General features: G+C 45.6%; 1 protein-coding gene across 1 annotated transcript in view; it reads right to left on the reverse strand.

Moving 5' to 3' along the window:
• ASB18 (ankyrin repeat and SOCS box containing 18) overlaps positions 1–26,455 on the reverse strand; it is a 92,751-nt gene that overhangs the window by 56,485 nt on the left and 9,811 nt on the right. Inside the window, exon 2 of the mRNA XM_006866775.1 lies at positions 6,461–6,593. Coding sequence (XP_006866837.1) covers positions 6,461–6,593 — 133 coding nt within the window. The remainder of the gene's footprint in view (positions 1–6,460; positions 6,594–26,455) is intronic.

A 26,455-nucleotide genomic window follows, 5' to 3' on the forward strand; every position in this document is an offset into this window, starting at 1 on the left:
TGTGACAATCCATCTAGATGTGGGGGTCTTCCTCTTTTTTTGCTGTCCATCTACTTTACCAAGTAAGATGTCCTTTCTCCAGGGGCTGGTCCTTCCTGATAATGTGTCCAAAGTATAAGAGGTGAATTCTGGCCATTTTGGCTTCTAAGGAACATTTTGGTTGTACTTCTTCCAACTCAGATTGTCAGCAATAATTGTGAGGTTGGCACAGGACGGGGCAGTATTTCATTCTGTTGTTCATAAGGTCTCTATAAGTTGGTACGGACTCAATGACACCTAACAACAGAAACATGAGTCGGAACTGACTTGATGGCACTTAGCAACAACAATAACAGCAATATACACACACATGTGTATACATATGTATATGTTAAGTTCCGACTCAGAGGCAACTCTGTATAGGGTTTCTGAGGAGTGGCTGGTGAATTTGAACCGCTGATCTTTTGGCTCAAACCGACCTTGTGTTCCAATGCTTATACACGCACATATAAATGTGGCGCCGTAAGGTAAGCACTTGACCTCAAGGTGGGTTTCTGAGGCAGTGGCTGGTGAGTGTTTGAACCACTGACCTTGTGGTTCAAACTGACCTTGTGGTCCAGTGCTTATCCTATAGAACCACATCAGGACCCATTCTCTCTCTGTGTATACACACACACACACACACACACGTATATTTATAGATATATATACTGTTGTTAAGTGCCATTGTGTCGGTTCCAACCAACAGCATTTCCGAGGAGTGGCTGGTGAGCTTGAACCAACCTTGCAGATCTAACTTTGCAGTCCAGTGCATTAATCAACCACAGCGCCACACCAAGATATCTATCTATCTATCTATCTATCTATCTATCTATCTATCTATCTATCTATCTATCTATCTATCTATCAAGAGAAGAGAGGAGAGAAAGTGATAAAGAGATAAAGAAACTGAGAGAATATATACAGAAAAAAGAAAAGAGATAGAAAGATCCATCTAGTATGACAGAGAGAGATTTAGATGTGAGGAGACAGTCAGAGAGAGCAAGAGTAACAGAAAGAGAAATGGATGTGTAGAAAGATGGGAGAAAGAGAGAGACATGTCTCCCAGACAAAGATAGATAGAGAAAGGAACAGAGAGATGGAGACAAGAAGAGAAGAGAGGGAGAGAAGAAATACAAAGGAGAAATAGTAGAGAGGTGGGGAGTATGGGGAGTGTGAGACACAGGGTCTCCCTAATATGGGGGTGGTTGAGGAATTAGGGAAAGAATCAAGGAGTTGAACTTTGAACCAACAGCAGGACCTGAGGAGAATTTAAGTGAGACTCTGAATTAAGGGTAGCTGAAGGGAGGAAGGACAGATATTCACTGGCTTTTCTAGAATTAAGACCACAGACAGAACACTGACCCACATCCCCAAGTTTGTTCCAGACAAGGCCCCGAGAAAGTTTCCCCGCTCCACAGCAGCTGTGTTTCAGAAACCTACTTTGATGTGGGGGACAACAATCGGCTCATCCTGGCTTGTTGCTTGGCGCCTTTTCCGGGTATGCTGTGTGTGTATAGGGCTGTTCTTTCTTGAGGGATAAAATGGAGCAGGTACTGTTTCACTTCTCTGAAAACTTTGGAGCTTTCAAAAGGCCCATAGAAGGTTGTTAGCAGCGCAGAACGCCGGTGGAATTGGGGGAAAGCAAGTCCCCAGTGAATACACATCAAGGGACAGAATTTTGCTTGGCAGGGATACCTTGTGATAATGATGTTAGAATCGATACCAGGGCTGTAATGAGCTGTGGAGGGGACCCTTTGCACATACCACTTCCTTCCTGGGACCCATGCTGAGAAGTTGTGAAAGACCAACCGTTAATTACCTATTTGCAGGTGATGCATCTGCCAGCCTGCCTGGAGGTTGAAGGCCACTGCACTCTCAGGGCACATGGTGTGTGTGGGGGGTGGGGGGGTGGAGTTTTGCTCCCTGGTGGTGGAGGAAGGGTGGTTGAGGCCTGGGGACAGGGACCTTCCGGTGAAGACCCAGCTTCGACTCAGAGGGGGGCACTGGATGTAGTCCTTAATGGTAACAATAACCCGTTTCCCTGATTCTTTGATGTTATTCGTTTTCCTGAGATGGGAAGTCTACTTACTGGGACAAGGAAAAGGGGGTGCTCCATTCTCAGGGCTGGCTCTGCTCACCCGCACTGGATTCCCGAGGCTTTCCATGGCCATGGGTGGTGGGATATGGCCACAGCTTTGGGCCACAACCCTTGTCCAACATCCTTGGAGATGGCCACGGACTCCACCTGGCCTTTGTGAATACCTGGGATCCCAGGTGGGGCAGTTCTCCCTGTTAGAAAGTACCAATAACTCCTACCTGGCTCTGCTACCAGGAGGAAAGTGAACTGAGAGGAAGGCGCCCCTCTGAGCATCCTCTTCCCTACACCATGGATCTCCTTGGGCAAGAACGGATGGTCTATTGAGTGGGAAGGCTCCATCCATCCCAGACGTGGTTCTGAGCTCTGTGCACGGTACTATCATCATTTGAAAGTGCTTTGGTGACCCAGTTTTGAGATGCCAGCTGGGGGACGGTCCACCCCTCTTCCCGAGCATCTGATTCAGAGCACTCTCCTATCCCCCCATTTGTCACGTGTCCACACCCAGACCTCAGTCACCTCTAGACCTCGGAGCCTGCACACTGAGTCACAATGCTCCTTCTCAAACCCCAGGAACCGAGCTGACCACATCCTGCTTGCCCTACATAAACATCTCCAGGTGCACCCCTGGGTGGTCTTGCATTTCTTACTTTCCATGACTTCCCTAAATTCCCTTTCCTGAAATATTCCTGACTTAGCATACTACAAATTTGTTAGAGCAAGCCCTAGCCCTGGGTACTGGGAGCACCCCTCTACTGCCTTGGGGATGGTGGAATTGACCACCAGGAAGTCCTCTTAGAAATTAGGGTGGAATTGTAGGGGGTGCTGTTGTTTTACCAGAAACTAGCCCTAGGTGTACAGTTAATTCGGACTCATGGTGACCCTGCGTGTGACAGAGTAGAACCCCTCTGCAGAGTTTTCTTGACTGTCGTCTGTTTGGAAGCAGATCGCCAGATCTTTCTTTCACTGTGCTTCTGGGGGCGTCAAACCTCCAACCTTTAGGCTAGTTGTGTGCTGTCTGGTGGACGCTGAGGCATTGTCACCTTATAGAACAGAGCACAGCTGCCACATGGTGTTTCCGGGGCTGTTCATATTTATGAGGAGTCCCTGTAAAGATGTGGCACTGTAGGTTCAGCACTGGACAGCGAACCACAAGGTAGGCAGTTCAAACCCACCAACACTCCTTGGAAACCCTATACAGCATCGCTACAAGTTTGAATCAACTCCTCAGTACTTAACACCACCACCACCACCCTTTACAGAGGATGGTGCAGGACTCAGGGGTGTTTTGTTCTGTTGGACAAAGAATGCTATGGGTTGGTATTGACTTGATGGCACCTAACAACAACAACAATCTTTATGGGGAGCAGATCACTATGTCTTTTGTCCAGCTGATCTCTACCCTCTTGGTTAGAAGTCCAGTGCTTAACCATTGTGCCACCAGACTCCTTAGATTAGCATGCTTGAACATTTGCACCAGCAGAAATGACCTGTTGTGTTAAAACCCACAAGCCCATTGCCATTGAATGGATCCCAACTCACAGTAGTAACTCGTTAGGGCAGAGCAGAGCTGCCTGTTGGGTTTCTAGGACAGTCATCTTTAAGGAAGCAGACTGCCATGTCTTTCAGGGCTCCTGCGCCCCCAGAGTGCCTTGTCTGATAGCAGGGTTTGGTCATTCCTGTTGCTGAATCTGCTGAACAGGAAGGTAGGAGGTGAAGGGGAAGAAGCATGGAGCGCAGGTGTCCCCAGGTCCGCCTTCCCTGTCTTCCCAACACGGTGCCTTGACAGCACCATGCCCCATTCTGAACATATTCTGATTTTCCGTCCTCGTCGATCTCAGAAGAGCCACAGAAGTGAGGGGTCAATCGATCCAGGTGGAGGATAGAACTAGTGTAGACTCAGTGTGTAAGAGATGACAGAATATCAGCTTGATATTGTGACATTGGTGTGTGTGTGTTTATGGTTGAGAAAAACCAATACCAAAGCCTAAACCACCTTAATTCTAACCAAAGGAATCCCTGGTAGAACACACACACACACACACACACACACACATATGTTGTTGTTAGGTGCCATTGAGTCAGTTCCGACTCATAGCAACCCTATGTACACAGAACAAAACACTGACGGATCCTGGGCAAACCTCACAATCACTGCTGTGCTTGAGCCCATTGCTGCTACCACTGTACCAATCTATCATGTTGGGGGTCTTCCTCTTTTTCGCTGACCCACCTCTTTACCAAGCATGATGTCCTTTTCTAGGGACTAATCCCTCCTGATAATATGTCTGAAGTATGAAAGACAACATCTGTCCATCTCGGTTTCTAAATAGCACTCTGGCTGTATGTCTTCCAGTACAGATTGGTTTGTTCTTTTAACAGTCCATGATACCTTTAATATTCTCCTCCAACACCATAACTCAAATGCATCAATTCTTCTACGGTCTTCCTTATTCACTGTCCAACTTTCACATGCAGATGTGGTTATTGAAAATACTATGGCTTGGGTCAGGTGTACCTTAGTCCTTAAACTGACATCTTTGCTCGTGAACACTTTAAATATGCACTAAGGGGATTCAGAAAGTTCATGGAAAATGTAATTTTTGAAGCCCCCTCATTCATGTGTGTGTATGTGTATATTCAAAAATTTTGTGGAAATATTCCATTGTCTTGTAATTCCATTTTTCCATGAACATTTTGAAGCTCCTTTGGAAGTGCTTACCCGCGAGCTGAGAGGTTGGTAGTTGGAATCCAGCCTGCGGCACTTTGGGAGACAGACCTGGTCTGTTTCTGCTTCTGAAAGACCATGGCCTTGAAGTCCAATGATGCTGTGCCCTCCCTCAGTGGAAATGCAAGGTGGTACCCCACAGTGGAAAACGGTGCGGCACTTCCTTAAAACACTAGAAACAGAATAGCATACAATCCAGCATTCTCACTGCTCAGTGTAGATCCTAGAGAAGTAAGAGCCGGCACGACGATGTTCGTTGTAAGAGCAAAAAGATGGAAGCGCCCTACACACCCCTCAGTGGAAGAAAGGTTCATGCACACAATGGAATTTCTGTAAACACAGCATTCCAGAATACTGATGGCGTGGATCAGCTAACCACAAGGCTGGCAGTTCAAACTCACCAGCTGCTTCTTGGAAAGTCTGTATAGGGTTGCTATGAGTCAGAACCGACTCAATGGCACAGACTGTAAGATAATCAATGCATGCCATTCCAAGTCTCTCCCTCTGCCCCCAACACCCCCACAGAGCAGTCATACTTTGCACACCTGGGTTTGCCAGGAGTCGGGTTTGATTTGATAGTCATGAGCAACAATTAACCACAGCAAAAGCCATTGGCTTTATTGGTTGAGCTCCATTGCAGTTCTTTGGAGGAGCTAACCTTGGGGCAGGGAAGAAGGGGAGGTCCACAGGGTGTCTGGAGCTGGAAACCCAGACTAGATATGCTGTTTATCTTCCCATAGCCCCTGCTGCCCCGCTGGTTGCCCCACCATTCACAGGTGAAGAGTTTGCTCCTTTCTCCGAGGGGGATGTAAAAAGAACTGGGCCAGGCCTTTGGAAGTGGACCTTCCACATTTCTTGCATGCCAGAGCTTGACATCAAGCACATTGGATGCTGCCCCAGCCCCCTGATGATGACAGGTCCTCAAGGACTTCCCGTCTGGCTAGACTGTTTTGGTACACAGACCTTATTTCAGCACATGTACCCTCTGGGTGAACGTGTGGCACCTAAACAAAGAGGTCCCCAACATGGTCCGGGGGTCAGCATGCACTGTCTTCCTGCATGGAGGTGGAGGTAGGTCCTCTAATTGGGGGACTTGCCTGTCTGGCCAGCAAAGAGTGACCATGTTCAGGCAGCAAGAACAAATTCAAATATTTACAACTCAAAGGTCCCGATGTCTTCCCCCCAGACCCCCCGATTCCAGGGGATAAAGGATGCATAGCTCCATGTCCCCTCCTCTGACTGTGCTCCAACACCCACTGCAGCTGTGGCCCTCAGATTCCTAGAAAGACTGCAGGCACACCAGGACTTTCCTCAGCTGCACTTCAAGGAGAGCCCTTCTTCCAGTCTCCATCTCCCTGGGCTGCCTGATGGTGACCAGAAGCAGCATTGTCTTTCAAAGAGAACAGTCACTCCCCATGTGGGATGGGCATTCTCACCAACAGTTCTGCCTTTCCCCATTCGTCACTCGCATCCCTTCACCTGAAGCCTACAACTTAGGATGCCCGCCAACCCACACTCATCCCTAGCTTCCTTGCCTGGTGTGTGTAAACACAGTACCTAGAGTGTTAGTAGCTTCTTGAAAGCACACAGCTGAGCTATGGGAGGAGCAAGGGTACCTGACAGTCCAAAGGTGGCTGGGGACTTCACCTGCCATTCCATCTCATCTGTATGGATCTCAAGTGCCAAGTTGGCATTCTGGAACTGGTCCATGAGGGGCTTCAGATGATCCAGATCTCCGCGGACCAAGGCCTCATGGTACTCAAATACTGGGGCCCCGGGCTCTTTGCCCATCTTTTGAAAGATCTGCAGTTTCCCTGTAGCTGGCTCAAGCCAACTCCCCATTGCAAGGCAACCAATTTTGGAGAAGTTCTTCAGGAAGGAGAAAGATGACCGTATTAAAACACACGCTGTTTCTGTTGGCATTAGTCAGTTGCCATCCAGTTGGGGCTCTATGGTAGTGTATTTATAACTTCTGTGGGTTCTGCCATGACAATGGTTACTTGATACAACCATAGTCACATGACCTGAGATGCCACAGTGCTCAGCTACCACCTTGTGATTGTGTGGTTGTGGATTCTTAGAGACAACACATCTATCCATCTCAGAAATAGCTCTCTGCCCAGCAAGGGCAGACATTAGCACATACATACCTTTGATTTGACGTATTCTTCCCCTGGGCTATTTGCCTGGGCTGGAGATACCCTAGCCTTAAACAGCATGCATTTTTCCTTGTTTGTCCAGGTTTAGAGACTAACTTGTAACAATGACTTCAATTGATTCTAACTTAATGAATAACAACCATGAAACTTCCTCTGCCAGTTTCATGTTTGCTGAGACAAATTTGCTCGTTAAACATTTTGTTGTATTTCAATGAAAAACAAATCCAAACTACAATGTATTGTGTTTAAAATTTGGTAACAAGATTCTTAAACACAGAGGAAATAAAAATTTATGAAATACTTAGTTGCTCCTTATGAATAACTATATTTACTTCTGGACTCAGGGTGTGGCATGGTAGGATAAGCACTGGACTGCTAACCACAAGGTCAGAGGTTCCAACCCACCAGCCACTCCTTGGAAACACTATACAGAGTTGGAACCACCTCACAACACTTAACAACAACAACAATACATTTGTAACCACCAAATGAAGGAAGTAGGCTGTTAGCCATAAAGTGATTTTGACAAAAAGGAAATTGTCAATAATTTCATTCTACTGGGATCATCAATGAACACCCATGGAAGAATAATCAAGAAAACAAACAGCACATTGCATTGGACAAATCTGCTGCAAACGCCCTCTTTAAAATCTTAAGAAGCAAAGTTGTCACTTAGAGGACCAAGGCTCACCTGACTCAAGCCATGCATGGTCTTTTCATTCACCTCATATGCATGTGAATAAAGAAGATGGGCAAGAATCCATGCATTTAAACCATGGTCCTGGTGAAAAATACTGAATACACCCTGGACTGCCAAAAGAAAGAAACATCTGTTTTGGAAGAAACACAGCCAGTTGCTCCTTGGAAGAGAAGAAGGTGAGTCTTCTATTGTACTTTGGACATGTTATTAGGAGAGATCAGTCCCTGGAGAAGGACATCATTCTTGATAAAATGGCGGGTCAACGAACAAGAGGAAGACCCTCAAAGACATGGACTGACACCGTGGCAGCAACAACGAGGTCAAACGTAACAATTGTGAGGATGGCACAGAAACAGGCAGTTGTTTGTTCTGTTGCATACAGGGTCACTATGAGTTGGACCCAACTGGATGGCACCCAACCACAACTATAAGATAGGTGAGGCTTCTCTTTCTTGCGGTCTCTGCTGCTGTGGCCCTTGATTCCTGGCTGTGTGTCCTGAGGATTGAAGTAGCCCCAAGGACGTTTGGGTGACCTGGCTCCCCTGTGGGAGGCTCCATAGGACCAGACCCGGTGATGCCCAGAGGTGGCCTGAGAGTTTCTCTCATTTGCCAAGAACTGACCCCCAAACTTGCTTCCCTTGCAGAAGATAGGCAATGTCACAACTGTGTACTCTTTCTTTTTTTATTTTTCACTTTTTGTGGTTTGGGTGAACGTTTACAGACAAACTGATTTTCCATTCAGTAATCCGTGCACGTTTTTCTCTGTGATGGTGACCGCAGTCCCTTCCACATAACAGTGCTCTTCCTTGTGTTTTACTCCCCCTCCTCTCCTCCTACCCTTTCCTGCTTTCTGAGCTCGATTCTAGGTCAAACGCATTCCTGTTGATCTTAGATGGGTGATGGTTCTGAGGAGATGCATCCCTCCCTGGTGTCATCACAAACGTTGATGCTCATGAATGGTTAGGATTGCTGTTAGCTGCCGTGGAGCTAGTCCCAACTCACGGTGACTCCAGTATGACATGCCTGCTCCCACGCCATTATCACCACCCTTGGGTGTGCATTATGATTCAGAGGATTGTCAGGGGCTGATTTTCAGAAGCAGATTCTTCTTAGTTCATTTTAGTCTGGAAGCATCAGTGAAGCCTGTTCACCTTACAGCAACATACCAGCGTCCAGGGACATGCGGGAGGTGGCTGTGGGCAACTTACATTGGGTGGGAACAGAGCCCAGTTCCCTGAATGGAAAGCCACCAAGGGCCCCTCACATATGTGTTGTTCTTCTTCTTAGGTGCTCTCAGTCTGACTCAGAGTGACCCCATGTTACAGAATAAACAGCCCCATAGGGTGTTCTTGGCTGTGTGCATCAGGGGAACAGATCGCCAAATCTTTCTCCTACAGAGTTGCTGGGTGGGTTTGAACCGCCAACCTGTTGGTTAGCACCTGAATACGCTACTGTTGTGCCACCAGTAACTTGCTAGTTTCTTAATCACATTTTGGTTCAAGACTTTATAGTATCAAAATAAATCAGTTCATTCAACATAATTCTTACTGAGATAGTAAACAACTCAAATATTTTCTTTCCAGTTCCTCCCCTGTGGCCCCTCCTGCCCCCCAGTGAAGTTGGAATTGGCCAGTGGAGTTTGGTGACAAAGTCTATGGGAGTGACAAGTGTGGTGGGTCAGAAGGAGGGCAAGTGGTCAGAGAGGAAGAGCGTCACACATGTGGGAGAGTTAGCACCCAGGTGACTTGCTCAGGGAGGTGTGAACTCTAGTATCCATCTCCCCCTCACCCCCATGCGGTGCTGACTGTTGGAACCTATCTCCACGTGGGGTTACATCAAACAAGCGACAGCACTGAAGTAACCGGAAAGTGATGTGGGGTCTAGGAGGACGTCTCTCCAGAACTTATCACCTTAGTACTTCTAAGGCATCCACTCCCACGCCTGGCTCTCTGTCTCCTCTGTTCACAAGCTGCTCGGGGGTGGTGGCCCATCTTTCTAAGCTTCCCCAAAGCTGTCTGCCTCCAGACAGGCTCTTTGTTCTGAAAAGACACCTGATTGGTGCGTTGTCCTCTTCAAGGAGATTTTCCACAACAACAGATCCAGGTAAGTTAGATCTGCCTCTCTAGGAAGGGATTTCTGGGAAGGGAAATCACATCTCTCCATGTTTGAGGACAAAGATGAGCCTCAGCCAACCATCATGGTATTTTTAGTTGCCTCATATGTGTGTGAAAGCAGGACAGTGAGTAAGGAAGACCTAGGAGGAGTGAATGTATATGAGTTATGGTGTTGGCGAAGCAGAGTAAATATACTGTGGACTTCCAGAGAAACGTCCTAATCTGTTGGAAGCAGTTCAGCCAGAATGCTCCTTAGAAGTGAGGAGAGTGACTTCGTCTCTTGTACTTTGGACTTGTTATCAGGAAGGGCCAGTCCCGGGACAAGGACATTCTGCAACAATGGGCTCAAATATAGCAGTGAGGGTGGGAATGCTGCTAGATTAAGCAGTGTTGTGTATTTTTGTTTTTCATAGAGTTGCTATGAGTCAGAACCGACTCAAGGGTGCCTCAAAACAACAGCAAATTTATAATTCAACACAGATGTCGTTTGACCCTTGCTGCATACCTGGTTTGTTGTTGTTGTTGTGAAGTGCCATCGAGTCGGTTCTGACCCATAGCGACCCTGTATAGGGTTTCTGAGGAGCAGCTAGTGAGCTTGAACCACCAACCTTGTAGTTCAAATGGCTTTGCAGTCTGGCACATTAACCCACAGTGCCACACCATGATGGCATAAAGTCTGTATGTGTATTGTCTCAAGGCCTGGAGGTTCCCCCAAGTGGCAAAAACTTGGTTTCCTCAAGGGATGGAGGGCTGAAGGGTTGCAAATTGATGAGGGGTGGCTGTGGAGGGTCTTGACATGGTCTTACCCTGAGCTAGTCACCCCTGTGGCCATGGGCTGGCTTCAGTGGGGTGAGTGTGGAAGGGGCCCATGGGGCTCCAGGAGCGGAGGTGAGTAGTCTGAGGGACCCAGAGCACTGGGCATCCATTGCAGGCTGTGTGCTCTGGTGCCCTCTGTAGGATGGTGCCTCAGGCTCCATTTGCAGATGAGGAAATGGGGCTGAAAGTCTGAAGCAACTTTTCCAGAGTTTCTCAACTCTGGGATGGTCAAAGCCCAAACAAGCATTTGAATACAGTAATGCCTCCTCTTCCTGCCTCCTCTCTCCTTGCTGAGCAGTCACAGCCCAGTGGAAGGGTCCCTGCTTCATGGTCTCTGGGTGGTTGCACACACAGGGCTTTCTGTCTAGGAAATCCTCTGAGCAGACCATGGTCTGCACTGCCATGGCTGGACACTTGTCAATGGCCCTATTTGGCCATGCGCTTCTCGGGGAGCAGGGATATTTCTTATGGATTGAATCGAGCCCCCCAAAGATACGTTGAAGTCCTAACTCCAGGTGCCTGTGAGCATGACCTTCTTTGAGAACTTTGAAGATGTTTTTAGTTATGAGGTCCTATTGGAGTAGCGTGGGGCCTAATTCTCTGACTGGTGCCCTTAGAAAAGAGACACAGACACTGAGACACACATGGTTGGCAGGCACATGAGGATGGAGGCCGACACTGGACCGATGCATCTACATGCCAGTGGACAACAAGGATGGTTGTCTATCACCAGGAGCTGGAAAGAGACATGAAATCACATCTCCCTCAAAGCCATCAGAAGTGGTCAGCAAGGTTGATACCCTGGTTTCAGTCTTGCAGTTTTCAGAACCATGAGACATTTCATTTCCATTCTCATAAGCCACACGGTTTGTACTTGTTTGTTAACTTGGCCCTAGGAAACCAATGCAGTTAGGCTCTGAGCATTTCAATGGAAACCATTGGCTTAACCTTCTAGTGTTGTCATAGCCGAATACCACCAGTGGATTTAGGCAACAGAAACTTATTCTCTCACAGTTAAGAGGTTAGAAATCCAAATTCAGGGCACCAGCTGTAGGTGGAGATTTTCTCTCTCTGTCAGCTCTAGGGGAAGGCCCTTCCCTCCTTTTAACATTGGCGGGCCTAGCATTTCTTGAAGGTCTCCAGATGTCTGGGCATCAGTATTCCTGGAACCTAGGAGGTTCTCAGCCGAGGAACCCTGGGTCCAAAGAATGCTCTCTGCTCTGGAATCTTCCTCCATGGTGTTGTTGTAGTTGTTGTTAGGTGCCATCGAGCTGGTACCGACTCATAGCAACCTTATGCACAACAGAAAGAAACACTGCCCAGTCCTGGGCCAACCTCACAATTGATGCCAAGCTTGAGTCACTTGGCCAATCCATCTCACTGGAGGTCTTCTTCTTTTCCTCTGACCCTCCACCTTACCAAACATGATACCCTTCTCCAGCAACTGGTCCCTCCTGACAATGTGTCCAAAGTATGAGGGACGAAGTTTGGCCATCCTGGCCTCCAAGGAGCACTCTGGCAGCACTTCTTCCAAAACAGATCTGTTGGTTCTATGGGCAGCCCATGGCACTTTCAATATTCTCCTCCAACACCATAACTCTAAAGCATCAATTCTTCTACGGTCTTCCTTATTCACTGTCCAGCTTTCGCATGTATACGAGGTTATTGAAAATAACAAGGCTTGGGTCAGGCGCACCTTAGTCCTCAAGCTGACATCTTTGCTCTTCAACACTTTAAAAGGTCTCGTGTAGCAGATTTGCTTAATGCAATACAGCATTTGATTTCTTGACTGCTGCTTCCATGAGTGTTGATGATTGATCCAAGAATTAAGTCCTTGACAACTTCAATCTTTTCTCCATTGATAAGAATGTTGTTTATTGGTCTAGTGGTAAGGATTTTTGTTTTCTTTACATTTAGATGCAATCCATACGGAAAGCTGTGCTCTTTCATCTTCGTCAGTAAGTATTTGAATAGTAGGCCTCTAGATCTCTGCGTGCTTGTTTGCTCTCTTTTATATATCAAAGAGATTGACTCAAGACACCACCTAATCCTGTAGATTGCATCTGGTCCCATTAGCATAACTGTCTGTAATCCAGCCTCATTAACATCATAGAATTGAGGATGCATAACATATAGGATAATTGCATCAGCTCACAAAAGGGAAAATAATTACAGAATAATGAGAATCATGGACCAGTCACGTTGACCAACAATTTTTGTGGGGAACACAATCAATTTATAACAATGGTAGAAAGAATGAATAAATTGACTGCACTAAAATTTGCTCAACGATTTAAAATGTTCTCTGCATTTCTCATTGTTGCTATCTGCACCCTTTTTACAAGTGTAGGCACGGGGAAGGACGCCTAGTAACGTAGACTCTAGAGTGGCCTAGGGCAGGGCTCAGATGCTGGGCTGTGGGGTTCCATTTCAGCTCTGTTGGGCTCCCAAACACCTTAAAACAACCCATTACTGTGGAGTCAGTTTCAACTCAGTGATCCTGTGGAACAGAGCAGAATGGTCCCATGGGGTGCCCAAGGCCGCCATCTTTATGGGAGCAGAATGGTCCCATGGGGTGCCCAAGGCCGCCATCTTTATGGGAACAGAATGGTCCCATGGGGTGCCCAAGGCCGCCATCTTTATGGGAACAGAATGGTCCCATTGGGTGCCCAAGGCCGCCATCTTTATGGGAGCAGAATGGTCCCATGGGTGCCCTAGGCCGCCATCTTTATGGGAGCAGACTGTCACATCTTTTTTTTCTCAGAGTGACTAGTGGATTCAAACTCTTAACGTTTTGGTTAGCTACGGAGTACTTAACCGCAAGAGCACTAGGGCTCCTTCCCTGCACTTTACCAAGTTTCATAAGAAGACTTTGCTGGCGGGCTCCAGGAGGACTTCATGCTTCTGCCCTTCATCATCATCGGTGGCAGCAAAGGCCCCAGCACGATAGAGGCATCAGCAAGAACAACAGAGGTCTATAAAGGTGTGCTGGTGGTGGTGTGCTACAGAGTCAGTTCCGACTCAGAGACTCTGTACAGGGTTTCCAAGGCTGTAAATCTTTACAGGAGCAGAAAGCCTCATCTTTCTCCCATGGAGTGACTGGTAGTTAACCTTGTGGTTAACATCCCAGCTTGTAATCCACTATGCTACCAAGTTTTGATATGGTGCTATAGGATAAGTACTTGACTGTTAACCCCAACGTTGATGGTTCAACCCACCAGCCACTCCTTGGAAGGTTTCTGTGAGTTGGAACCACTCGATGGTACTTAACAACAACAACAACAATAGGAACCCTCAGTGCCAAAAAGGGTGCCATAGAGTTTTGGCCCTGTTTCATAGTGACCCCATGCACAACAGAATGAAACACTACCTTCCTCACAATTGTTGTCACACTTGAATCCATTGCTACTACCACTGTGTCGATCCGTCTCATTGAGGGTCTTCCTCTTTCTCGCTGACTCCCTTCCTTGCTAAGCATGATGTCCTTCATCAAGAACTAGTCCCTCCTGATGACATGTACAAAGCATGAGACAAAGTCTCACCCTCCTCACTTATAAGGCTCACCTGGCTGTACTTTGTCTAAAGCACATTTGTCGGTTCTTCTGGCAGTCCTTGTTATACTGAATACTGTTCTCCAACAGCATAACTTAAAGGCATCCATTGTTCTATAGTCTTGTTTTAGTCATTGAGGCAATAAAAAATATCACTGCTTGGGTCAGGCCCACCTTAATCCTCAAAGTGATATCTTTGTTGTCTAACACTGAAAGAGGTCTTTTACATCCAAGTGCCAATGTTCTGTACTACAAACCAAGAAAGGTTGTGGGATTGAACCCAACCAATGGGGCCTCAGAAGATAGGTCTGACAATCTGCTTCTATAAGGTTGACAGCCAAGAAAACCCTATGGAGCAGTTCTACTCTGCAACACATGGGTTGGCATCAACTCCATGGATGTTTTGGGACTTGGGTTGATGTCCAGAACACTGTTGGCTGCTATGAAGGACATAGTGGTCAAGAAAAAATAAGTTTTGTAGGCAAGAAACCCGTAACCTCAACGGATACGAGAGGCATTTGCAAACAAAAAATCATGAACAGAGACACTGTGTTCACCAGGTGAAATTGTGAGTCACCGTTCTGTGATTTTCAACATCCTGAAGTCGCTCTATTCATGTCAGTAGCACTATTAGGCTCTTTGGATATTTCATTTCACTAAGCATAGACATTTTACCATATTATTTTTCTAAGAGTGATTGTTTGTAATTAGATACATTTCCGAAGGATTTATTCATGCACAACTGTAATATGCTCCAAAGTGAGTTTTCATTTCGCCTGAAACTTGAAGCATTCTTTTGTACCTGATGTAATTTGTCACTCATTATTTTGTAAACGGGGTGGTAGATGCGAGGCAAGTTCAGGGAATAGAAGGCATTTTGCTCTGCGCTTTGCACTAAATTTAGCTTTCCAAACATTATTCGTCAACAGCTTCCTGGAGACTCAGGCTTGGTTTCCCAGGGTAGGGTAGGGAGCAGTAGTTGAAAAGCAGTCTTGGTCCTTTGTCAGAACTTCAAACCTAGCTCATGGTAGATAGCACTGGCATCCCAAGTTGTTGTGCATGTCCATTACTTCATGGACATGTGCGAAGGGCAGAGAGCTTGGTGGGTTTTTTTTTTTTTAAAGAACAAGAATATTTGTATAAGTAACTAACTACGCCATTAAAACAAACAGACCTGAAAACCAACCCATTCATTCATATACATTTAACTAACGTTTGTGGAATGATTATTGTGTTTTAGGGTGCTGTTGTTAGGTGCTGTCTTACGTAGTACTGCTATCACAGAAACGCCATAGCTGGGTGACTGTAACAAACAGAAATTGATTCTCTCACGGATTGTGAGGTTGCTGTTGTTAAGGTTCTGACTCATAATAGTCCTGTATAGGGTTTTCAAGAAGCAGCTGGTGGCTTTGAACTGCCAACCTGTGGTTAGCAGTCCAGTGTTTATCCTACAGCACCACACCAGGCTAAAAGTCCAAATTCAGAACAATGCCTCAAGGAAAGGTCCTTGTCTTTCTTCATCTTCTGTTGACCCAGATTCCTAGGAGATCGCCCTGTGTCTTGGCATCCATCTTTCCTTGGCTTTAGCAGCATTATAGCTCAGGGTCCCAGGTCCAAAAGACACACTCCACTTCTGACTCTTCTTTCTCGGTGGTAGTAGGTCCCTGCAAGCTCTGTGTTTTTTTCTTTCATATCTCAGAAATGATTAACTCAAGAGAAAACTTAATCCTGAAGATTGCATCTGACTTCAATAGTATCACTGTTGTTGTTAAGTGTCGTTGAGTCAGTTCCAAGTCATAGCAACCCTGTATAGGGTTTCCAAGGAGCAGCTGGTGAGTTTGAACTGCTGACCTTGTGGTTGGAACTGACCTTGTAGTCCAGTGCTTATCCTACAGTGCCACACCAGGACTTTACAGTGTTATATTGTTTGTTGTTATTAAGTGCCATCAAGTCGATTCCGACCCATAGTGACCCTGTTATAGAGTTTCCAAGAAACAGTTGGTAAGCTTGAACCACCGACCATGTGGTTCAAACTGACTTTGCAGTTCAGCGCATTAACCCACAGCGCCTCACCAGGATTCCACAGTGCTATATTAGTACTCCCAAAAACATCATCGTGGTTGTTGTTAGACGCCGTTGAATAAGTCCCAAGACATAGTGACCCTGTATAGGGTTTCCAAGGAGCAGCTGGTAGGTTTGAACTGCCTATCATGTGGTTCACAGTCCAGTGTTGATCCTATATAGCTCCACACCAGGAGTTAATATAATATAGAAGTGGGATTTATAACACATAGGATCATTACATCTGACCTGATCACATTAGATCACATCATGGGATGATTACATCATATTAGATCTCATCATGCAGGTGATAACTACATCTTAACTCGGAGAGTCCAGGCCCCACCAGGTTGACACAAAGCCTTAATTGTCACAGGTATCATCAAGTCAACTTCAACTTGTAGTGACTCCAAGGACAGCACGCTCAGTAAAGTAGAGGATGAGTTAAAAAGAGGAAGACCTTCAACGAGATGAATTGATCTACTGACTGCAATAAGAGCCCAAAGGGTCCAACCACAACAATGATGGTGAAGGTGTGGGATGGGGCAATATTTTGTCTTGCTATACATGGGCTGACTCAATGGCACTAAAAAATAACAATGAACAGGGTGCCTTGTTGGGTTTTGAGGATTTAGAGACAAAACCCCACAACATCCTTCCTCTGGAGGGGCACATGGGCAGGCAAAGCTGTGGCCAAGGAGCACAACAGATAAGGCTACTTCAGTTTTCCTTCCGACAGTGAAAGATGTCCTGAACTTGTGTTCTTGGCTGGGTCTCTTCTTGCTTGCCACTCACTGATTCTGCCCATTCATAACTTGCTGGGGCCAAGCTGTTTTCATTGTCTTTGTCCTCCCCAGCTTAGTCAAAGCCAATCCACAACCCTCAAGATGCAAGTCTTCCCTTCTTTCTCCATTTCAGTCCACATGAAAGCTCTACTTCCAACATCATGAATCTGAGTCATTGTCAGAATGTTTGAGGAATCATGATAAAATGGAAGAAGGACCAGAAGACCTAGTGTATTACATTTCAAACAGGAGAACAATTCAGATTCTTCAGATAGATGAACTTCACATCCATTCTGGGTAAGATCCATCAATAGATGATGAAGTAGGTGGTTTGTGAATATTTAAAGAAGGGAGTGGGGACCACCGTGATTCTGGATTCTAGGAACAGTCCCAATGGATGGAAATAGCATTCTCTTGTGACTTGGTTATTTCACCCATCTGTAGGAGTACAGGCATCAAGTGTGCACTGTACGATGGGAGAAATGTGGGTCTTTCATTAGGAGCCATGGTGGGACAACAGTTAAACATTTGGCTACTAACCTAAAGGTTGTCAGTTCAAACCCACCCAGTGACTCTATGGGAGAAAGACCTGGTGATATGTTTCCTTAAAGGTGACAGCTTAGACAAAAATCCGGTTCTACTCTGTCACATGGGGCCACTATGCGTTGCAATCAACTCAATAGCACCTAACAACAACACTCACTAGGAAAGCCTAGCTAATTAACTCAACCCAACTCGCCCACTGCCACTGAGTTGATTCCAACTCATAGCGACCCTATGAGAGCTGCTTTCCCTCCCTCTTCTGCTCCTAAGATTTCCAAGACTGCCTTCACAGACGCTGACTGCTATATCTTTTTTCCCTTGGAGCAGCTGGTGGGGTCGCTATGAGATGCAGTCAACTCAGTGGCCGTGGTTGAGTTGGGTTGAGTTACTTAGCTCATGAGTGTTGTTGTTAGGTGCCATTGAGTCGATTTCAATTCATAGCAACCCCATGTGACAGAGTAGAACCACCCCTTGGGTTTTTTTTTGTCTAAGTTGTTACTGGTAAAGCACAGCCCAGTGCTTTAACCACTGTGCCTTTAAATAACTCAAAATGGAGAATGAGTTCACATGGCAACCTCTAAAGCGCTGGTTCTCAGTCTTGGCTGCATAATGGAACCAACTGCTGTTGCTGTTGTGAGGTGCTGTCTAGTTGGTTCCTACTCATAGCAACCCTGTGCACAACAGAACGAAACACTGTCTGGCTCTGGGTCATCTTCAGTTGTTGCCGAGTTTGAGCCCATTGTGGCTGCCACTGTGTCAATCCATCTTGTTGGAGGTCTTCCTCTTTGTTGCTGACCCTCTACTCTGCCAAGCACGAGATCCTTCTCCAGGAACTGGTCTCTCCTGATAACCAGCTGGGGAGTCTTAAACACTCTGAGGTCTGGACCCTACCCTGAGGTATTTCTATGGAATGGAGAGGGGAGGCAGTCTGGGTCTTAGGAATGCTCAAAACTCCCAGGTGCTTCAAGGCTCTGAAGGAAAAGCATGACATCTGTCTTCAGCCTTGTCCTGGGCAAGAACACACTGATGAGTGAGCACTAGATGGATGACTATAGGGAGGTGTCTTATCAAATAGGGTTGGGAGTGACTTGGAGCATGACACATTCAGGATTCCCAAAGATTTCCACAGGCTGGTGCAATGGACAGAGCCAATGGTCACTCCAACTTTACAACCCAAGACAATAGGGTCCATTAATCCTTTTGTCTGTCAGGTTGTCATACTGTGGTGGCTTGTGTGTTGCTGTGATTCTGCCATGGGTATTTTAAATACCATCAGGGTCACCCATGGTGGACAGGTTTCAGATGAGTTTCCAGACTAAGACAGACTAGGAAGAAGAGCCTGGTGGTCTACTCTAAAAATTGTTATTATTGTTGTTAAGTGCTGTTGAGTCAATTCCAACTCATAGTGACCCTGTATAGGGTTTACAAGGAGCAATTGGTGAGTTTTTGAACAGACAACCTGGTAGTTCCCAGTCTAGTACTGATCCTACAGCACTACACCAAGAGTCCAGCCAACGATAACTGTGGAGCAGATGGTCCCTCCCACACACGATGTAGGGATGGAGCAAGACTGGGCAGGTTTTTGTTCCATTGTGCACGGAGCCACCATGGATTGGGCACTGACTCAGTGGCAATAACCTCATACGCATGTGAAGATTGGACAGTGAATAAGGAAGACCGTAGAAGAATTGATGCATTTGAGTTATGGTGTTGGAGGAGAATATTGAAAGTGCCATAGGCTGCCAAAAGAACCAACAGATCTGTGTTGGAAGAAGTGCAGCCAGAGTGCTCCTTGGAGGCCAGGATGGCCAAACTTCGTCTCTCATACTTGGGATATATTGTTAGGAGGGACCAGCACCTGAAGAAGGATATTCTGTTTGGAAAAGTGAAAGGTCAATGTAGAAGAGGAAGCCCCCCAATGAGATACACAATGGCGGCAGCAATGGGCTCAAGCATAGCAATGATTGTGAGACTGGCCCAGGACCGGGCTGCGTTTCATTCTGTTGTGCATACGGTCGCTATGAGTCAATACTGCAGTGCTGACTTGACAACACCTAACAACAACACTTAATGGAGTCCTGGTGTGGTGCTGTAGGGTAAGACTGAACTGCTAACTGAAAGGTCAGTGGTTCAAACCTACCAGCCACTCCTTGGAAACCCTATACAGGGTTGCGATGAGTTGGAACTGACTTGCCAGCACTTTATAAGAACAACGACATTTAATGGCAGAACCTTATTTGTACAGGTGCTCCATGTAAAAGTAGTAAACAAATGTAACTTCTGTGGTCTTTTATTACAGAATGTGGGGTGGACTTGGAAAAAGGAAAACAAATATTCAAGCGAGAGAAGATACTCATCTTTTCTCTAGCCAGGTAGTCCATTAGCTTTGAATAGAGTTTTTGTTGTTTTAAATGTTTTTGAGTCTGAAATGATGTGCATTGTGTTTTATCTGCAGGATGCATAGAAACGAGCTCTTCTTAAGTGAGTCTTGAAGAGTATGTAGTTCATGAGAGGGAGTCTTTGCCTCTGCATCGGATGAGATGAAGAAAGTAGAATCACCTTGAAATTATAATGGGATATACAGATGGCAATGTTCGAATGGTAATGATTACTTTCATGAGAGATCGGGATCTTTGCTTCTTGTCATTGGATTGACAAATGAGTTTTGCTTCCTCAGGACATCTAAGGATTAACTCTGCCTGCACTGTCTAAGGGGTGAGTCAGCTGAGTTGGGAAGGTGGGGCAGGTGATGTGATTGAATTGTCACATTGCTTATTCAAAGCAGCAGCTCCCTGTAGGCCCAGCCAGGAGGTGGCGCATCCACATTTGTAGGACACCAACCAGTGTCCTTGTCATCTTGGGGAAAGGGAAGTCTGAAAATTCTGAAGTCAAGAGACCAAGTATGTGGACAAAACCCAACAGGAAGTCAGTACCCTTGTAGGTATCATGAAACTCTTCTTTAAATATAATGATGTATGTGTATTGCTCAATCTGTATGCTGAGCAAATAATCCGAGATACTGGATCATATGAAGAAGAACATGGCATCAAGATTGGAGGAAACCTCATTAACAACCTGCAATATGCAGATGATACAACCTTGCTTGCTGAAAGCAAAGAAGACTTAAACTACTTACTGCTGAAGATCAAAGACCACAGTCTTCAGTATGGGTTGTACTTCAATATAAAGAAAACAAAAATTCTCACCACGGGACCAATAGATAGCATCACAACAAATGAAGCAAAGATTGAAGTTGTCAAAGATTTCATTTTTCTTGGATCCTCCATCAACTCTCATGGAAGCATCAGTCGAAAATCAAATGGCATATTACATTGGGCAAATCTGCTGCACAAGACTTCTTTAAAGTGTTCAAGAGCAAAGATGTCAGTTTGAGGACTAAGGTGCTCCTGACCTAAGCCATGGTATTTTCAATAACCTCATATGCATGTGAAAGTTGGACAGTGAATAGGAAGACCGTAGAAGAATTGATGCATTTGGGCTATGGTGTTAGAGGAGAATATTAAAAGTACCACAAACAGATCTGTGTTGGAAGAAGTACAGCCAAAATGCTTCTTAGAAGCCAAGATGGCCAGACTTTGTCTCTCATACTTGGGACATATTATCAGGAGGGACCAGTCCCTGGAGAAGGACATATGCTTGGTAAAGTGGAGCATTAACAAAAACAAGGGAGACCCCAATGAGATGGATTGGCACAGTAGCAGCAACCATGGGCTCAAGCAACAATTGTGAGGTTGGCACAGGACCGGGCAATGGTTCTTTCTGTGACTCAACGGCACTTAACAACAACAGCAACATGAGTATTATTATCCTGGTCAGTTCTGTCTATAAAGCAAAGATGTCACTTTGAGGACTAAGGTCCATCTAACCCAAACTGTGGTCTTTGCAGTTGCCTCATCTACATGTGAAAGGTGGACCATCAGTAGAGGCGACAGAGCAGAATGGATGCATTGGAATCATGGTTTTGGCGAAGAGTACTGCATCTACCAAGGACTGCCAGCGGAACGAATAAATCAGCCTTAAAATAAATGCAACCAGGATGCTCCTTAGAAGTAGGAGAGTGACACTTTGTCCTGCTTCCTTTGGACACGTCTTCAGGAAGGACCAATCACTAGAGAAGGACATCTTGTTTGGTAAAGTAGAGAGTCAGTGAATGTGTACAACCCGCCAGGAGATGAATTGATGCATTGGCCACAGTAATTAACTCAAACATGCCAAGGGCCATGAAGGTGGTGCAAGACCAGACATTATTGCGTTCCATTGTACACCAAGTGACCACCACAGCACAGGTCAATTCAGAACCTCCTGGTTGTAGATGGCCTTGAACAAAACCCAGTGACACCCAGGATACTAACATGACTATGAGCATACCTAGTGGTCCCTGCCTTCCAGGGGGTTTGGCCTCACATTCCATTACTTAATTTAATTTTCCTGACTTAATTTCTAAGGGTTAACTGTTCTTTACCTGCCTTGTTTTTTTTTTTTTATTTTTATTTAATAAGATGCTAGACTGGCATCTAAGGCTTTGTTCTTAAGAGTTAGAGGCCATACCCCCACATTCCGCCATTAGTCATACAGATATTAATCTCAGAAATGTTCAAGTATTGCCGCCTTTTCTCTGAAGAACAATGTTAGCATGGCACACCTCATTTAACAAAACATCAAAACATTTTGCTTCCTCCGATCAAGTTATCCATTAATAATGACTTAAATTGTACTGATTTCACATTATTAAGGAATCTCATTCCCATCATGGGGAAGAACACAATATGGAGAGAGAGCAAAAAAAAAAAAAAGACAAAAACACACGCACACACACAAAACACAAAACCTCACAAACTTATTCCCCACCCCCGACATTTCTATGGAGCCCGATGCAGATGATAAAAGAACAACAAAGTCGCTGCTCATTATGAATGTGATCTTACTCAAAGGTCAAGTGCTACCTACTTTCCCTGAGAGCCCAGGAGGACAGTCTTGGAGGCTTAGAAACAAAGGTACCCTTGAGGGGCTGCCATCCATTGTGGCGAAGTGGGCAATGGAGCCCACAGACCCTCAGCAGGCAGAGCCTCAAATAAACAGCCCGGGAAGGACTCTGAGAGGCTCAGGGGACGCTGGGAGACGGCAGCTCAGTGACGCTTTCCCTGATAAAGGTGAGGAAGTTTCTTTACAACCATCATGGGGATTTAATTACAAGATAAAATTGCAGTGTCTGCCTCTTGAGACAGATTGCATGTGCAGACTGATTGTTTTTTATGACGCTCACACAGGGAGCCACGTACTTATCTCTGGCAGTTGGTTTTGTCGGATCGTTATGCCCATCATCCTTTCTCCCCTTCCGGAGAGGAGGTGTTTACGGATCCTGCTCTCCTGGCAGGGCAAGTCGGAGTAGAGGAAAGGGAGGCCAGCTTTGTCTGATGGCTTTACAGTACCTGACACTGATTTGTTTGCTGGTAGAAAGCTCAGAAAAGTAGGCAAATGATACAATAAGAAATATATATGACTATTAAGCATTGACAGTGAATAAGGAAGACCGTAGAAGAACTGATGCTTTTGAGTTACGGTGTTGGAGGAGAATATTGAAAGTGCCATGGCCTGCCAAAAGAACCAACAGATCCGTGTTGGAAGAAGTGCAGCCAGAATGCTCCTTGGAGGCCAGGATGGCCAGACTTCGTCTCTCATACTTGGAGCCTATTGTCAGAAGGGACCAGTCGTTTGAAAAGGTATCATGTTTGGTAAGGTGGATGGTCAGAGAAAAAGAGGAAGACCCCCAGTGAGATGGATTGGCACAATGGCAGGTCTGCATCTAGCACTTAACAATATACATCAGATCAACAACAACAACATTAAGCATTGGTGGTTGATGTTTGGTTGCGGTGGGTTATGATGCCCAGAGACCCCCCACATGTGAACAGTAGAACCAGCCAATAGAATTTGCAAGCGCTGTGTTCTGAGATGTCTTTAGGTGGGTTTGAACTGCCACCTTTTCTGATAACAGTTGATTGCTTAACTGTTTGCACCACCCAGATCAATATTTAACAAACACTCACCCCTCACAAGGGCTTCCCTCACTAGCTACATAATGGGGAAAAAGACAAGGGCCTTTGCTTTAAGGTGCCTCGGGGTGGGTTTGAATCACCAACCTTTTGGTTAGTAGTCCAGCACTAACCATGTGTACCATCCTGGGACCCCCATTACATACAGTATATACATCATGTCCAAGCTCACTTATTTAAAATACAACTCCGGATAATGATTTACTCAGATGGTCTCAGACCATACAGACAGGTCTTCATCTAGTGCTAGGAGTCGGGGCTGGTTTTTGGGGGTGATCGGTGTTATGTGCTGTAAACCCTAATCCCATTTAGGAAGGAGGCTGTTATGTTAATGAGGCAGGATTAGTGTAGGCTGTGTATTGGGTCAAAGGTTTTTGAGGTATAAAGGGAGCAGGTTAAGGGAACAGAGATGGCTGCCAGGTCACATGAAAATCACCAGAGAGCCAAGAATAGAAACTGAAGAGACAAGGACCTTTCCTTAGGGCCAACAGAGAGAGACAGCCTTCCCCGAGAGCCGGTGCCCTGAATTTTGATTTCTACCTTCCTAAATTATGAGAGGAGTCCTGGTGTGGCGCTGTGGGCTAATGTGTCATACTGCAAAGTCATTTGAACTTCAAGGTCGGTGGTTCAAGCTCACTATCTGCTCCTTAGAAACCTTATACAGGGTCACTATGGGCTGGAATCGACTTGACAGCACTTAACAACAACAACAACAAATTATTAGAGAACAGATTTCTGTTTGTTAAAACCACCCCTTTGTAGTATTTTTGTTACAGCAGCACTTGAGAACTGATGCATTCAGCATACCAAAGATTTTTCTCTTATATCTGGTGATTGCTTCTCTCCTTCATAGGTGTTTCCTACTCACTCATTACAACCCTTGCTAGTTATTATTTTTGTCATTGTCTTTTTTGTCTGCCTTCATCTCCAGAGTTTTGAAAAATTGTCGTCTGAAAATTCTCCTGATCAAATGTTCAACTTTTCAACCTATCGGTTACACTTTTTACTGCCTCCAACGTGGTTCTTGAAAGCACCTTCCCGACTATAGTAATTGGGCATCCAAGTATCCATGTACCTGCTTGACTCTTCTTTTCACACCTACCCTGTTTGGGGTTTGCCGAACTTCTCTGTTCTATGCATTTATGTCTTTCACCAAATTTGGGAGATATTTGGTAATGATTTCTCCAATTGTTTTCTCCTACCCTAGTCTTTCCTCTTTTTCTTGGGCTCCAATTGCATATGGTAGACTTGTTCTATTGTTCCATCAAACCTAAAACAAAGCCACCGTTTCCGAGTCAATTGTGACCCCTGGGGACCCCCATGAGTTACAGATTAGAAGTGAGCACCCCAGGGCTTCCTTAGCTGTCATCTTTACAGCAGTAATAGCCAGGCCTTTCTTCAGCTGCATCACCATGTTTTGGTCAGTTGTTGTTGTTAAGTGCCGTCGAGTCAATTTCCTAGGAGCAGCTGGTGAGCTTGAACCATCAACCTTGCAGTTCAAACGACTTTGCAGTCTGGCACACTGCCACCCAGGGACCATATTGTTCCACCAAAATCAAAACTAGCCAATTGCCATCCATTTGATTCTGACTCCTAACAACCCTATAGGACAGAGTAGAATTTGCCTAAGGAGCTGACCATGGTGATTCATACAATAAGCACTAGACTATGAACCACAACGCCCACAGCAGCTCTGTGGGAGAAAGGTTGGGCTTTCTGCAAAGATTTAAAAACCTCAGAAACCCTACACAGGGTGTCTATGAGTTAGAACCACCACCCGCTACCACCAACAATCTTTATGGGAGCAGACTGCTGCATCTTTCTCTTGGAGAGCCGCAGGTGGGTTTGAACCACTGACTTTTAAGTTAATAGCCAAACACTTAATCACGGAACCACCAAGATGTCTTATGCTGCCCCCCTCCATAAGTTCCTGTTTATTTTATTTTTCAGTCATTTTATTTTACGTTCTCCAGATTTAGACTTTCTACCGATCTGTTTTCAAATTTTGTGTTTCTTCAGTCACTGTTGATCTGCAGTTCAGTCCACAGTTGACTAGAATTCTCAGACAAGATTGACCCTAGCTTCCAGGGAGCTGAGAAATGAATTATTCTCAGCTGAGCACATTGTACAGTGAAACCTGAGCAAGCCTTGTTTTTCCAGGTCTCATAAGTTTTCTACCTTTGACAGGGTCCAATTACTACTTTTTTACAAATCTCTCTCTCTCTAGTGAAAAATATCTGAGCTTTCTTCTCTGACAGGTTCCCATCTCACACAGGCTCTGGCTGTTGCAGGCTTTGCTGTATTGGCAAACAAGATGGGAATTCCACTGGTCAATAAACAGTTTGGGGTGGGAATAAGTAGATGGTATCCGCAAAGCAGTGTGCCTCCTCAGCTGGTCCACTCCCCAGTCTCTCTACCTCTGTCCTTTCTACGCTTGTAAAGAAGAGGTTTATATTCTCCAGATTGTATGGTCTTGTCACTCGACGGAATCACTTGCCACTGACTGTCCTACATCTAGAATTTGTGGCCTCACACAAAACCCCAAACCCAAACCCACTGCCATCCAGTGGGTTCTGACTCAGTGACCCTAAACACGGTAGAACCGTGCCCATCTGTACAATTGTTAGGTTTGAACCACTAACTTTTAGGTTAGCAGCCTACTGCTTACTCCACTGTGCCACCCGGCCTCACACAAGAGCTGTATAGAAACGCCAAACAAACCAGATGCTGTCGAGTCAGTTCTGACGCATGTCGACCTCATGTGTGTAAGAGGAGAACGGCTCCACGGGGTCACCAATGGCTACTGTT

Source organism: Chrysochloris asiatica, unplaced genomic scaffold, assembly GCF_000296735.1.
Source record: "Chrysochloris asiatica unplaced genomic scaffold, ChrAsi1.0 scaffold00096, whole genome shotgun sequence".
Taxonomy (NCBI): domain Eukaryota; kingdom Metazoa; phylum Chordata; class Mammalia; order Afrosoricida; family Chrysochloridae; genus Chrysochloris; species Chrysochloris asiatica.